General features: G+C 45.3%; 1 protein-coding gene across 1 annotated transcript in view; it reads right to left on the reverse strand.

Moving 5' to 3' along the window:
- T265_11527 (hypothetical protein) overlaps nt 1–10600 on the reverse strand; it is a gene marked incomplete at both ends in the record, with an annotated part of 53791 nt that extends 43191 nt beyond the window's left edge. Inside the window, 8 exons of the mRNA XM_009178206.1 lie at nt 1142–1614; nt 4384–4707; nt 6465–7040; nt 8011–8358; nt 9288–9890; nt 9925–10133; nt 10170–10303; nt 10350–10600. Coding sequence (XP_009176470.1) covers nt 1142–1614; nt 4384–4707; nt 6465–7040; nt 8011–8358; nt 9288–9890; nt 9925–10133; nt 10170–10303; nt 10350–10552 — 2870 coding nt within the window. The remainder of the gene's footprint in view (nt 1–1141; nt 1615–4383; nt 4708–6464; nt 7041–8010; nt 8359–9287; nt 9891–9924; nt 10134–10169; nt 10304–10349) is intronic.
- Between the last annotated feature and the right edge of the window lie 4605 nt (nt 10601–15205).

Here is a 15205-nt window from a genome sequence, read left to right on the forward strand (position 1 = left end):
TGCAAATTGTTAGGCAAGAATCCACACGGATTCCGCTATACCGCACGCCTATAGGCGCGGCAACGGCCGATAAGCCTGGCCCGCACGGGGTTGGCTCAGAATTCGGGACGCTTGCCGGTCCGGTATCAAGACGAGATCTGATTGGTCAACAATCTGGACCCAACAGCCAATCATGACCCAGTATTGGCCAAATGCCGGTTGCCAATGCCGCATCCAGAACGCGTCAGAACTTCCAGAAGTTTATAACCGCTTACGCTATATATACGAAGCGCTGTACAACTGTTCTTGACTTCGTTTTGGGCATTAATAGACCTTGTGCACCTTTGTGGTTGTTTTGACGTGAACGCTAGCTTGGTAGGCTCAGACCGAGAACTAAGCTGAGGGAAAATGCCGTTACTACACAAATAGCGATACATTTCTTCTGTTTAGTTCATATTGGTGGTATCCGTATTTGTCTCAGTGAGTCATAAAGGCGAATGATGAAAGGGAATCACAGTGATAAACAGGCTGAGGATCACTGACCTAACAAATGATCTAATCAAGTATATCTATGGACACATTTGGTACCACACTGATTGTAAGCTGTGAAAAATTATTGTCATGGCTTTTCGAAATCCCACAGACTCTATTGGTTGTATGATAAGATGCAATTCGATCACCGATTATTTTTGTGGACTACGGTTCCTCCTTGAGATTTGCAAACTCGAGGACACATGAAAAAAAGCTTTATGGGTTCTGAACAGTAAACAACTAGCTTGAAAAGTCCAATTTTCCACATGAGAAAAGCATAACCATAAATCCATTGATTAAATTCTCCTCGGTCTACTGAAAATCCTATGAGAAGAAAACGCAACGGTCTTAAAACACACTTGCTGAAAGTCTATTGTTGACAGATATACGGTTTAAGAGAGTTAACTTCATCTTGATGCGCTCGATACCCTCAAAGGCAGGGACAGCTTTTCGAAACAGCCTCGCTCTTGTTAACCGAAAATTCCAAAAAAGAAAATAAAAACCGCACACGTGGAATCCCAAGCTTCGTATGAGGTCGTTGGCAGTGGCTTTCCGTTCAAACACCCGGCTACAATCTGACAGAATTCGCAATAAATCTGGTGTAATGGTGAGTTCCATACACAAACCTTACCTTTCCTGCTCATTCTTGACATAGAATGGCTTTTTCGGAGTGGAAAAGTCATCGATCTGTGATCGAACTGCTGATGACAGTTGCCTGGGATCCACGCTTGTATCACCGTAAGATCGTGTACTATGTGTACTTGAACATGTACTACGAGTACTATGAGCCGGCACACTGCCACCAGACGAAACCAACTCAACAAGCGTCTTTTCTTCGTCCTTATGCAAGAGTTCAAAAGCGCCGACGAAGTCTTCAGGTATAGCACAGCTATCATATCGCTCATGGTCACGGGGAGCGAACTGAGGCCCTGCATGCCAGCTTCGGTGTTTGTCTCGACGTTCTTTTGATGCATCAGCGGTATTTCGAGCCCGAACATAATCAACGGTTGGTCGTGGAAGTTGGGCGCTATAGGGTCGAGGATAGTGATGGACAGGAGTAGGAATATGGCTTAGGAGAAACGTCAATGCCGGGAGGCGATTGGACTGGAAAAGAGTCAGATTGAATGGTTTGGTGAGTTGCTTAAAAAGTAAAGGGTAGTATGAAGTTACGTGAGGCAAAAAAACTATACTACTATTCTAGTGAACCTACCGTGATGTGCTTACATAATCGTGTGGTTGGTAAGATGCTTCTTACAAATAGGACATAATAATAATCCTTTCAGTTGCCAACTAACCTATCTGTAGAAGGGTACACCGCATACAACAAACATCATTGCGATCGGCCAATTCGAAAAGTCCAAAATGAGCAGCTCCTCAATAGCTGCCAATGAAGTGGCTTCAAACGTTTCAGACTCACGTTTCCAAATCACTATAGATTTTACTCTGCGAAAAAGAGCCAACGCCTGATGAAAAGCGCGACTTACCGTGAATTCAGGACGTGAGGCTACAGGTTATTGTTAGCATGACTAATAGTTGTCTGCATAGAGGTGTGTTTGAATACAGGGACACAGTCGGACGGTTCACGATTTTGAAACTTTCAAACTTCGAATTTTGATCAAATCACATGCCGCTCACCGAACGGCGCGTGTTTGAAGGATACAGACTGGATGGATGGGCATACTCTGCAGGACACACGAACCGAATAAACGGACATCAGTTCACAGAAGACTGCAAACTCTATAGTTAGTTTCTCTGTCCCACAGACCAGACTTTTCAAACACCCATAATGTGTCCACAAAAACAATCACCATCATCGTAGTCGTCATCAGAAATCAGTGTCGCCACTGATCCTCACTACCGCGCGGACAGAAAGTTTATTTTCCATAAGCGAGTCAAAAGATCAATAAAAAAGAAAGGGCAGACAAGGGACCACCACCAGTCTGAGATGCCCACGGCTCTAAACATTCAATCAAGGAATGTTGAGAGGAACTGCTAGCACGGACGCACTGATGATGTCTCTTCGTATGGTGACGAAACGTTTGCAAGCCAATTGCCAAGCTCGGCGAACTGATCAACAGCCACGTGATCAACAACCAACCTTACTGCCTTCACACTCCTGTCGCAGAGAACAGTTCGACTTCATCTCTAGATCGCCTCGTAGCACGATTACTCGTAGAACGGGGTATCGCTGCTCTTGGACTGGCTGCTTCTCTTTGGCCTTCCTGGCATGGTTGCACCTTGTGAAACGACGTTCCAGCCAGTGAAGCCCGCGGGATCATCGCAGCACTCAAGCGCGACCACTACGTCAAGGTGGCAGCTTTAGGTCTCGAGAGAAATCTTTAGATCTCTGACAACCGATGCCGCAGAACGACTAGAATTAGCGAATTCTTAAGGAAAATACCTGAGTGCTGGGGTGTAAGCACCTCAGATACCTGTGATAGGCTGGCGCTCAATTCCTCCACCTGACCCATCATTCTTCTCTCCATTATGGAGCACTACTGAAATGAACTGATATGGTAGTGGAGCCACAAAGCATCCATGTTCTCCGTTAGGGTTGCTGGCAATAACATTAGTGATGTTAATGCGAGCAGTGACACCAAGAGAGCGTTCCAAATCCGGACAGTAAGATGATTAAGGTGTACAACCAAAGCCTGGGACTCACAAGGCCGACCCCGAGGTGCCGATGTTTGATGGAAAGGCTAAAGCATCACAACTACAAAGAAATAAGTTGAGATGTGTTCAGACGCCCCACCCTAAATGGCCATGAAATTCGGTTCCTTGATCAACATGGTATGAGGTTCAAAAGGTATCATATGGACAGTCTCCAGTATGGCTGAATGTTTTATGGAAGCACATAAACCACCACGATGAGGTCCAGTCTATTTGCCGTGGCACACAGCTGGTGAAAATAATTAATTGTAGTCCGATAAATAGTTTGGAACCGCAACTCTTAGGGCAAATGTGAAAGGGACAATGGAAGTGACGATATCTGCATAAATGATATAGCAAAACGGCAGCTCGAAAAAAGCAATGGGGCGGAAAACCGGGAAAAGATGGATGAACAACACAAAGCTTAATGGTCCAAGAAGACACCTTTTTATTTCTTTGGTTGAACTGAGCCAGGATTATTGGATTGTAGGCACGCACGTAAGAGTCATTACGAGAGGATCAACGGGCGGATAAGCACCCATATGCGAGTTAAGTTGATGTTAACGAGAGAATCCAATGAATTCCATTTGAATGTATTGCCTACGATGTTCTACAACCAAATATGTTTAAAAAGGCCGACTTATGTTTCAGGTAAGACAATGATAAATATATATTTTCTTGACACAGCACCTCACAGAACCGCTGACGTATCGTTCCAACTGAAACAGAAGGCGGCCTTCGTTCAAAGTATTCGGTTGAAGAGCACTACAAAAAACGAGAGATTCAGCTGAGTCTCTGTTAACATCGGGTTAATTTGCATATGCATGTATAACTCCAATTAAGTACAATTTAGTATTCAGCTAGAAAATGAAACTGACAGAAACTCAAGGGTTACACTTGTCTGGATAGTCACAATAAAAGGGAGATCAGAAGTGGGGTGTCGAAGACATCAGCCTCGGAATAGCTCGGTGGCTGAGGCGTGAACCTACTGACCAGAAGGTCCGTGGTTTGAACCCGACCTCTGTATCTCGAATGCTCCTGTGTAGGCTTGAGTGTCCTGCTAATATCTCAAACCTCCTACTTCCTTCGAGTGGCACGGCAACTATCCACCAAGAGGGTGTAACAGCTGAAAGAGGACTACCTCGTCATAGTCCCTCTTGATCCTGAGTAAAACAGGAAACCTTAGAGGGAAAAATATGCACTGAAATTCGGATTTAGAATTACCCTGGGAAGCTGAAGGAGAACAACCGCCGAGGTATCTGCAAAATCGGACACAAGTGATTGGGAAGGAACGATTGTCGGTCGTTCTAACAATGGGGCGTAAGCAAACCCAATACAGAAAGCAGCAGAAGCAGTTCGATTGTAGAAGTCTAGTAGTGAGCTTTTCTCCGCATAATGCATCGGGACCACATCGCGACCATCCCATAGGTCAGAACAGAGAGATGACAGCATGTCCCCGGTTCCTTGAGACAGCAGTTGGTAGTTGCCAGATGGATTCGAATCCCGAAATACAGCGGCAAAGCAACTAGACAACGAGGAGTTTGGGGTCTAGGAGATGGACCAAGGTAGACGGAAATCAATTAGAGGGAACGACTCTATAGTGTTACCAAACTGCCAAGTAGACCAGCTACATTGGAAACAAGCATATCTCATCTGGATCGAGTAAAAGGAACTAACCAAACACACATGAGCCTAACGGTAGGCATTTCAATTAGCTCATAGTAATTTTATGACAAGATCAGAACGCTCTGGTGCCACGGAAGGATGGATATAGCATGAGTTTCAAGTGGACTAATCAGGAGTAGTGTTCAAACTAATACTAAGAAACAATGCAACGGCGCATCTTTGGCATGGTGGGAATCAGAAAGAAAAAGATACTTCTACATCGTACGTTGTTGTCGAAAAGCAACTTCAGCCCTTTACATGTCGGTGGTAGCTATATTGATCAGACACAATGGTTTGGATGAAACGTTTAGATCAACAACAAAACCGAATCAGTCTTAAATTTCCTCATCTAGTCTTATGGCGCCGGATGTGGCCAAACAGGGTGTCAGTACAAACAACAACCCCACAGGTTTAGTTAAGATTAAAAAAACTCTCAAGGGTATGATATTATTGATGGAAGGACACTATTTCGTCAACTCTCCTCATAAGATCAAACAATGCATTTAGGTGTCATGAAGAGAGAGGGCAACTAAACGTTACGGCAATCAGTGTGGATAAATTAGACGAAACGTCCTGCAAAAGTGAAAAAATAATTCGAACCCTCAAAGGGGAGCAGAGCCAGAGCCCCATGGTTTGTGAATGACGGTATGGTCAAACTAGCTCCAACTGTGACTACATATTCTTACAGTGCATAGAGTAGAGATAAAAACTGTAACGTTTTATTTTTGAACAAAGACTGTCCAAGGTTCCTCCATGAAACTGGAGACAATCCAGTGACCGTTCCACCCTTCAACGTAACAGATTAAACTCGTTTTGTTGAACAACGGTAACAACATAATATCAAAGGACGAGGCCACTGAGACAAGTGAGGTGTTAGTGATTCACCAAAACTGTCTAGTTTATTGATCCAGAAAGTAAAAGGATGAAAGCGATAGTGCGCATAGAACGAACACTGAGTCCAATCGCGATCTCACACACCAGCTGGTCACAATAAAGATAAAACGACAGCAGAAGAGCAGGTAATCAGCTATCAAAATGAAGTGTAACTGATTTAAACAAAAAAAAGACGAATTTCCTTGATCAAGGTCGGGAGCACAAACGAATCGGGGGGATTCGTTGGCCGAAAAGTCCCTGGGTAAACTAAGTTGCATCGGATACAGATGTGATCGACTGGTAGAGTTTGTTGATGCTGTGTGGATAACGATCACACAGCGACAGAGTTTTCGGACGGAATGCCACTATCCAAGGTGTGACAATCCTTGGCTCAAGATGACTCAGTGGTTAAGGTGTGAACGTAGTAACCGGGAGGTCCATGGTTTGAACCCGACCTCTGCATCTCCACGGCTCATGTCGAGGCATGGACAACCTAGCAGTAACTCGGCCCTCGTGCTTCCTTCGGGAGGCATGGCAGCTAGATACCGAAAGGGTGCTACAGCTGAAACATTATTATTATGTTATTAGTGTTCACAGGATGAACGGGAACCGAAAATCACTACGTGGGCATGCCCGTTAGGGGCGATACAACCGCTGTTGCTGAAATCCGATTGCAGGAGTAGATTCGACTGTGGTCACAGTGGCAATCTGTCAAAAAACTGCCCGAAAGAGAACATTAAATCCGAGTCAATGAAAATCATACTCACCGATGGCAAATACTCCTCATGCGAAAGGCCAGTAGCACTGATATGTTCTGGAAACGGAGAATTTTCGCGCAGTGATTTCGTTGGTAAGGGGCAAGTCGGCGAACCGAAATTGTAGGCGCCGATACATCCACAGGAGACAAATGCTGTAGAAGCACTGGCTTGAAACCCGATTTGCTGGGCCAAACCACACAGACAGAACGGCAAAGGTGTGAAAGGTAGAAAGCGGTCCGCACTTCGAGCTACTGCATTACTGGCAATCAGATGATCTGTGACAAGAGCTCGTTCACTGGCCACACTGGAGTGACAATTACTCAACAGCAAGGACAACCCGATCGGTTTGAGGGACGGCAGAAAACGAACCCAGCGAGGTTTTTCGAAGTGAGGTAAGTATGGCCAACGGTCATCAGTGCGCAAGTCTAAAACCATTGGTATTATGTAGGGATTTTCACTACCATGCATGATTCCACGATCTTCTAGTTCACTGCAAAAGCTTCCAACGCGGTCGCTATGTCGTTCAGAATAGACAGCTGTGCTACTTTCGAGGGGAACATGGTGGGATACGCAGGCACTGGAAAACTGTATGGAAGGGTAAAAGTGGGGAAAAGTACACAGCTGTCAAGTCTCTGAAATCAACCACAATAATCGCCACAACTACCAGGTCGGGATACGAATAAAGCACGAATTAAACCGTTCTACCACTATACCAATAGGGGATTTGGATTTCGACTAAAGATGGACCGACTAAATAAGAAAGAAAATTGATTACTTGGAAAGACAAGGAAATGAAAAACATACCAGCTGAAAAACTGCCTTGTTGCGCATAAGAACGGGTGATGATCACGACTGCAACGACATTTCTGAATGTCTTTAATCACGTAGTACGCAGAACCACCAACCTGATTAGGCAGACGGATGTAAAATGTAATCGGATGGTGTTCTTGCAGAATAAAAGTTTTCACACATGAATAGTGAGCACTTGGAATCATCAAAGCTGTGACGAAAGTTGTTATTGATGTTCACTATCATTATTTCATTCTCACGACTTCAGGACTAACCAATATAGGATCACTTGAAGCTTAAGGGTATAATGCGTACTTCAGGTCCTACGGACTAGTGCGGCGACGAGTTCACTTTTCTGAAAGATTACCACAATGGGATACGCATTAGTTGCCCAATCATTCCAAGATTAATGATGATTCTAACTGATGCATTGCCTGTCTGACTGGTGTTATCGAATGGTCATACGTGGGCTCGTTTTATCCGCCGATCCTAAGCTGCACTAAAGTGGATTACGTGTACTTTGTTCGTCTTGAATTGGCGTTTGAGAACGGAGATATGGCTGATTTAGGCTAATGCATTTATATATACGTATGATAGATAAGAGTGTAAAATGAATAGTCTGGATAAAACTACGAAAATATGCATAAAAATCTAGTTGGGCGTTAGTGGTCAGCTCGTGCTCCATAAACTGGAGGAAGACCCGACTGCCAGAGCAGAGATGGCGGAAAAGCACTTAGAAAAGCGGGATGAGTAACAAGAACATTACCTGGTTCGTCAGACTATGCATTTCGCACGGGGGCTTCCCCAATCTATGTCTCCGTGATTCCCCCTGCGCAAAAGTGGATAGCGGACTTTTGAAACCTCCATCAGTCATCACATACGAGAGATGTGTTGTCCCGTTGGGTGAATGGACTGATTGGTCCCGTTGTATTTGATGGTGGATAAGACGAGCATGATTGTTACGACGGCGACGCCGTCGATGGAAGAAAAATATTTTCTCCGGTGACGGAATTGGACGGCTGAGAATGCCCTCCTGGTTGACGCAACACACCGAACTAATGGCACCGAGCATCAATAGCTGCTGTTCTTGAGCAGGATCTGGTGCTAAACAAAACTAAGTGGTTGGGGGAAACAAGAATCATACGCAGGTCAGATATACCTAACGGAAATAGGCTGACGTAAACTCGAAGCAGTAATTTGTGGTACTCAAGAGGAAAAATGTTAAGGTAAATTGGAAGATCCGCCCTCATTCCTCGATTTCTCCCCCACCAAAAAAATCAAGCAGTTTCATGTGTCGCTTGATTACCAAAGACTAAAGCACCACTTGCAACTAGAAGCCAGTCCACGAACTATTGAAAACTGACTGGAAAAATGTGGCGAACCGTCTGTTGCCAGAAAACAGGGAGTTGTGGCCACTAAAAATTGCCCCAACTGTTCCAAACTATTCAGAGTGGAATTATATTTATTGCATGTACCAAAAGCTCCCAGTATCGACTACTAACCGAAATCCGTCAGTGGTCTGTCCTAGGAGAGGGAGGTCTTGTTGGGATAGGCAGCTGATCAGTTAGTCTTGTGACGACTAGAGACCACTTGAGCCTCGGTAGCTGCGCTAAAGAATAACAGTAAAAAACAATCAACTGGAGCAGGCACAATCGTAAAGGAAAAACTGGGTAGCTGCAATAAACAGTGTGCGGGAATTACTACAGTGAGTCAACCATAAAAACTAAATCCTCTGCACTATCAGTTGATCGCACTAGATCAACCAATCACTGTACGTGAGTTGGTGTTTCCGTAATTCACCAACTTATAGAACACATCAGCCCTGAATATCGTTAACCACAACTATTGTAGGGCCTAAAGGTCACGAAAGGGTGCTGCATCTGAACAGTTTCTTATACGCACGTGCGATGTTGCGAAAATATTGGGCAGATTGAGGCTCCCATCGAACCATCGAGTGGTCTTCATTCTCCTCCCATCTTACCCGACTCAATACGAGACCGATAGCTTATACGTACAAAGGTGCCAGCAGATAAAGTTACTCACCTTAGACCAGATTGTACGCAAATGGGATCGTAGATCATGTTTGTCTGATTGCGTGCCGGGTAGAGATCCACAAGCATCAGAAGCCAGGCTGATAACAGATACACGCGATGATGGGACAGACGAGGAGGGAGTTAAATCCCACTCAGTCCTCAAGCGTTTCTTGTGGTGAAAGATTATTCTCTCAGCCCGAACACAAACCAGTGAGACACTATAAAGCCAAAGAACTGACAGGCCCAGCCCTGAAGAGCAGTACAAAAATCGGCCAAGCGTACTGAGCGTAAACGAGAACAGAATGGGTCTAGAGGCTAACAAAGTGGTCGAATTGGTTATCCATATACGGACAACGAGGGTCACGCAGAACAGGAGCAAAATTATCCACTTAACGATGAATGTGAACATGAGAAAAACTCTTATGAAAGTTCCAAGAGGTGAGCTCCAGTCGGATTTCTTGGGGCGGCGAGCTTCTTCAAACCGCCGAAGAAGATGCACGAATGGAGCCTCGGACACCAAAGCTCTGATTGGTTTGTGCAATGTGTGGACCATGGGTTTTCTACAGACGTCCCTAGGGTCCCCTGCCAGATGGGAAGCGCCATTCGATTCCTTCTAAAGAAGTGCTTACTAGTGAAACAATGTTTACCTGCACAGCACCATCTGGTGAGCAAAATTCAGGAATTGATTGTCCCGGTTTGATCAGAACAACATCCCCAGGAACCAACAAAATGATTGGGACAGACACCAACCGGCCATCTCGAAAAGTTGACTGTATAACAGAACTCAAATGCGGTAGTATGTCAAACCGAGGGTAGACAAGAGGCGAAAAAGCGTTATTTTTGGAAGTGACCATATCTGTTCATGGTTATAAGATGACCAAAGGGAGCGCACCTAAATCAGATAAAAGCTTTTTTAACGCGAAAGCTGCATAGCTTCCTGGTGCTCGAAGTCGACGATGGATGAGCCACAGTGTGAAAAAAGGTACAATCAACAGTGTGAGCATCAGGACAACATCGCCTAGGGAGCTACAAGTTCACGCGGTTTTATCAGGGAAGTTTGATAATGACTTACCAGGAAACGTTCCACTGCAACATAGCGGCGATAAAAATCATCACCGCCGATAAAGCATGGATAGAACAAAGTAAAACTTCGTGTGACGGTAAATCGAAAAATGCAGCCCGTGTCCACTCTAAGCCGTTATTTGGAATCCTGATATTTGACAATGTTTGAGTTAGCCGACAAAGGGCTTCTTTCGTCGTCAGACCAGATGACATACCCTGAGGCAGATATACCGGTACGTTTACTGAAAACAACAAAGGCGCCTGTAGTTATGACAAGAAAAACAAGTTCGAAATACCAGCATAAGATGTCGATTGGACATCAGATGAGTGGTGAAAAAACGGCCTAAAAAGCTGCCTGATGATTCCTCACCAAGCACCACTAAGGATAGCACCACAAGTTATGCACCTAAAGCAATTAGTGGCTAGCTGCTTTTTACTTTACAACTTCCCGTTTTAGGTGAATTAGCTCTCTAGGTGGTCGCTGATAGAAATTAACGGCCGGAAAACACTTTGCAATCTATTGCTGTTCCCAACTATACACGTCACAAACGGAATACAGCATTATGAAGTCAGTATTCCCGGTAAATGAACATTAGGTGATGAGTAGAGATGTGCGGTAAATGTGCCATTCGAAGTGTCGTTGAGACGAAGCGGTAATGCGAAGGTAGTCACGACAGTGGGCCGGTGCGATTTCGCGTTAGGTCGATTCTCATGAGACGGGACCAGAAGACACCGTCATAGCTGCTAGACACAATAAACTGAATACCCGTGAATTTCGGCCCGGACTGAGATGCTACAAAAATCTACAGCTTACTTCAAAAGACAATGGATTACCACCAAAATATGCTGGCCAGCACCCTGTCCATTAGAACTCCGGCAACTTCTTCAAACAGTTTATTACCCGTTTTCGCGGGTTGATACACAGGATCGAGGCTTTCGCTCAAACTCCCTGGATCGCGCTTGTTCTTGCCAATAGCCACCCTCATCATCACCACTAAACTTCGCCGTCGTGTCCAAGCACAGATCCACAATGGACATCTAAGGAAAGCTACAGGAGGTCCTTGCTCACAACTGTTTATTGGCCCGGCATGAGCATGTGCAACGGGTATTCGGGGTTGTTTCCAATGCACAACTGTCCAGAAGTTACTCAATCGAGTCACCACATCCCTGGCCACAGCCAGAAAAACCATGGTCCCGCATCCGAGCCAGTTAACAGCAAAGCTTCCTCGACCCTGTGGATACACTTAGTGAGTGGCCTGAAATTTTTGTTCTTTGAGACAACAACGACAACCATCACTACACCATGGGATTTGTCTTCAACCTCACGTCCCCAGGGCAACTACTGTGCGCGGAAATGGTGTTGAGTTGACATCGACTTGATAAATTGGCTCGAAGGCGATCACGCGACTTGCGGCGTCATCCCCATTCTGATTGGTTGAAATCTAGATGGCGGGAACAATCAAAAATGACAACATGGCGGCTTTGCGGCTTATGATTGACCCTCTCAAACGAAGCAGAAAATTATAGTGCGGTTGTATCTTTTAAATATTTACATCGGCAACGGATTTTCTAAGTCAATGAACGCAAAGAGTAATCGATTACCGGTAGTTTAGGATAGCTCGGTTGTAAAAAGTGTTACCTTACATTTTGTTCGTACAGTTTTCTATATCTCCAAAGGAAGATGGTATTTGGGATTACTGGCGGTGCCAAAAAGTAATTAGTCGGAACAGCATGGATTTAGCAGCTGACCCTGGTGTATTGACCGCTTGCACTCGGCATCGTTCACAAGTTATGAAACCGTTATTCGTTTGAATGAAAGTACAGCCTACGGGCTATTGTCTATGTTCCTCTCAATGAATGCCTTGAAGGCCGTGTATCATTGGTATTGTGTTCGGTAGCTAAGGCACCCGATATTTTCTTTGACTACCCTAGGTGAGAGACCCGGTGTGTTCATGGACAGCCCTAACTTTGGTTTACAATGACAGAACCATCGGTTCGTCGTTTGGAGCCAACAGATCAGCGATAGCGCCTGTGGTTGAGCTACAGCTGCAGCTCTGGCACCACCGGTGGCAAACGTACCATGCCACCCCCATTTGCCACCTTTGAGCACCGATGCCCACCGGTGGTGCCACCGGCGGCGTGTTTACTGAGTGGTCACCTATTTTCTGTTTCTGATCGTTCACCCCCTAACGTAAAGTATCGTTGTGGCATGAAGAAGGGTTTACCAATCATCTGAGCACGCAGAATAGTGTAAGCATTTATTGACGTATTTAGTGAGCAATGTACGCTAAGCTTGGAATACCACTGTTGCCATAATCTTCTAATGCGGCTGTTGACGACGCTCATCAGCTATGCCTAAAGCAACAGCAACTCGTCACCTTTGTGGGTTTTCGACCTTGAAACTCAGTTGTGGCTGGAAATCATTCCTTCCGTTTTCGTTGACGACTCTACATACTATGTAACAACAGGCGATGTATTAAGTGTACGGTGCGCCCCTGTCATAGAGTCTTCGGGTTGAATAAAATTCCTTTCGATTACGTAACTAGTAACACCGTGACATGAAACACCCATGGAGCCTAGCAGGTGCTTCAGGCACAGTTAGGCCGCCGGGATTTGTGCATACTGCTAAACGCATGCTGTTAGAAGCGACCCTATGTTGCCCTAAAATGTTTCGGGACCACTCTGAGGCTATAGACGAAATCAGAAAATTACGCCCCCCTTTCTCACCTACGCAAACTGGTCTTCAACTCAAGGCCTGGATGCCCTGGTTGCCGTGACGCTTGAGTTATCGGGAAACATGAAACCAATTTTAGGAAAACAATTTTATTATGACTGATTGCAAGCAGATAACAGAATCATTAAAAATGTGTTCCACAGTTGTGCCTGGAAAGTAAATGGGAAAAGAATTAGTGCAGGGCAACGGAATGGAAACGACCAGAGCCCCGTCCGCCCAGCCTGCGGAAAAAACGCATACTAGTTACCACTACTGTACCGCGTTGAGGAGGGGATTTTACGGAAGAAAAAACCAACCAACCACCGACAACTGCGTGTGGTAGCATTGGTGCTAGGTTGAATCTGCCTGAATTACATCACCATACTTTGCATACAAACCACGCAGACGGACGGAAGTAAAAGAACATTCAAACTCCCATCACCACAGACACAGCCATGGGTCCAAATGGGCGCAGCGCATCTCCGATACCCTGCAGATCATATACAGGATAGTTCAAGCGGCGCAGTTTATCGCGCAGGACCCGCACATCATCACCGGTCAAGTCTATTCAATAGTTTTTCCCGGACATACTTCGGATTTCCATGGATGACTTAAAACATCGCAACAATCCAAAGACAAACAACAATGAAACGTACGCAGGTTATTCTGTTGGCCCGAGGATACATCCTGTGTACCTACAAGTTATTGTACCACATTTAACCATTTTACTTGGCAACAATCCAGCTGATGAGGTACTCGGCTCAGGAAAAATGGGTAGTACCGCCCTTGGAACCGTGCTGGCGGCGTTCCACATGGCGTGGGCACCCGGACCGCAAGCGGAGCAAGCGAGGAATGACCATTTGTAGCTCGGCGCCAGTTTATATACCATCCTGATTTTGGCCTTCACACACCAGCTGCCCGGTCCAGATCGCAAGTCGCCGACTCTGGACTCGAAGACTCAGCATCATGCATGTAACTTCTGTCAAAATGTGAACCAGTATGTCCAACGATTGAACACGACTTTAGGACGATCGCACAAATCCCCAGCAATGACGTGAGCCCAACCACTCCTCTCGCAGACAGAAAAAGACTGGTGGAGCTTGGGAGGAGAGATTTTACTGGCGCGGAAGTCGATTCGTGCACAAGCCAAACTGAAGCAAATGATTGACTGGTCGTAGCCACGTGGTCCATACCACAACATACAACCACTGCATACGAGGCACAGCTGCTTAGCAGAGGTTTGCACCGCCGGCCGCTCGGTGGCCAAGCGAGTTGAGCTTGGCAGCGGCCCTGGTGGTTTGCCGTTCAAGTCCGGACGACTTTGGCCAACTTGTTTTCGACTTTCCGGGTAAAATGTTATTTCATAGGATGCTACTATTTTTGCTGAGTCACATATAGTACTAAAATATGATTCACTAAGATGAAATCAACATAATGTTGGATTGCTACATTTTTGCTGAGTCACATATAGTACTAAAATATGATTCACTAAGATGAAATCAACATAATGTTTCGAGTGCGAAGTCATAACTGTGGTTACATATACATGACTATGGTTAAGTTTGAATCGGGATTTCCGAAAACACAAATGTCGAGTTCCTTCCAAGCTTTTATTGGAAAAAGTAGTGTAGAAAGTCAGAAAAAGCTTGTGTATGAAAGGTACGTCGATGTACACGTTAAGGTACATGGATACTTTGCGATGTTAGGAAATGTTTGATGAACGTCCGACAGCACATTTTTCACGTGAAGCCGATGTCCCCTGCAATAAATTATCGAAATTGTTTCATGCTATTTTCTCCCTTGCACTGGCAGTCCATCTGTACGCTTAAACCATTTAACTGGTCTTTTGGCTCGTGCACAAAGGCAATTTGCTCGCGCGCGCTTCCCGGCTTGTGAACAACTAACCAATCAGAATGCTGGCTTGTGCATGAATCGCATGAGTCGCATGAGTCGCATGAATCTCAGAGCATATCGGTGAAAACGCCGAATGCGCATATTTTGCACGAACTTGGGGAGCGATATACTTCGGCACCCATTATCGGCACAATGCTCTCAGCCGCAAACCCCTTTCAAATGGAGTAAAACTTTCCACGCCGAAATGTTGCATTTTGTTGCTTATGTGATCAAACCAAAAAACGTTGCCATTTGCAGCT

Source organism: Opisthorchis viverrini (genome assembly GCF_000715545.1).
Source record: "Opisthorchis viverrini unplaced genomic scaffold opera_v5_521, whole genome shotgun sequence".
NCBI classification, from domain to species: domain Eukaryota; kingdom Metazoa; phylum Platyhelminthes; class Trematoda; order Opisthorchiida; family Opisthorchiidae; genus Opisthorchis; species Opisthorchis viverrini.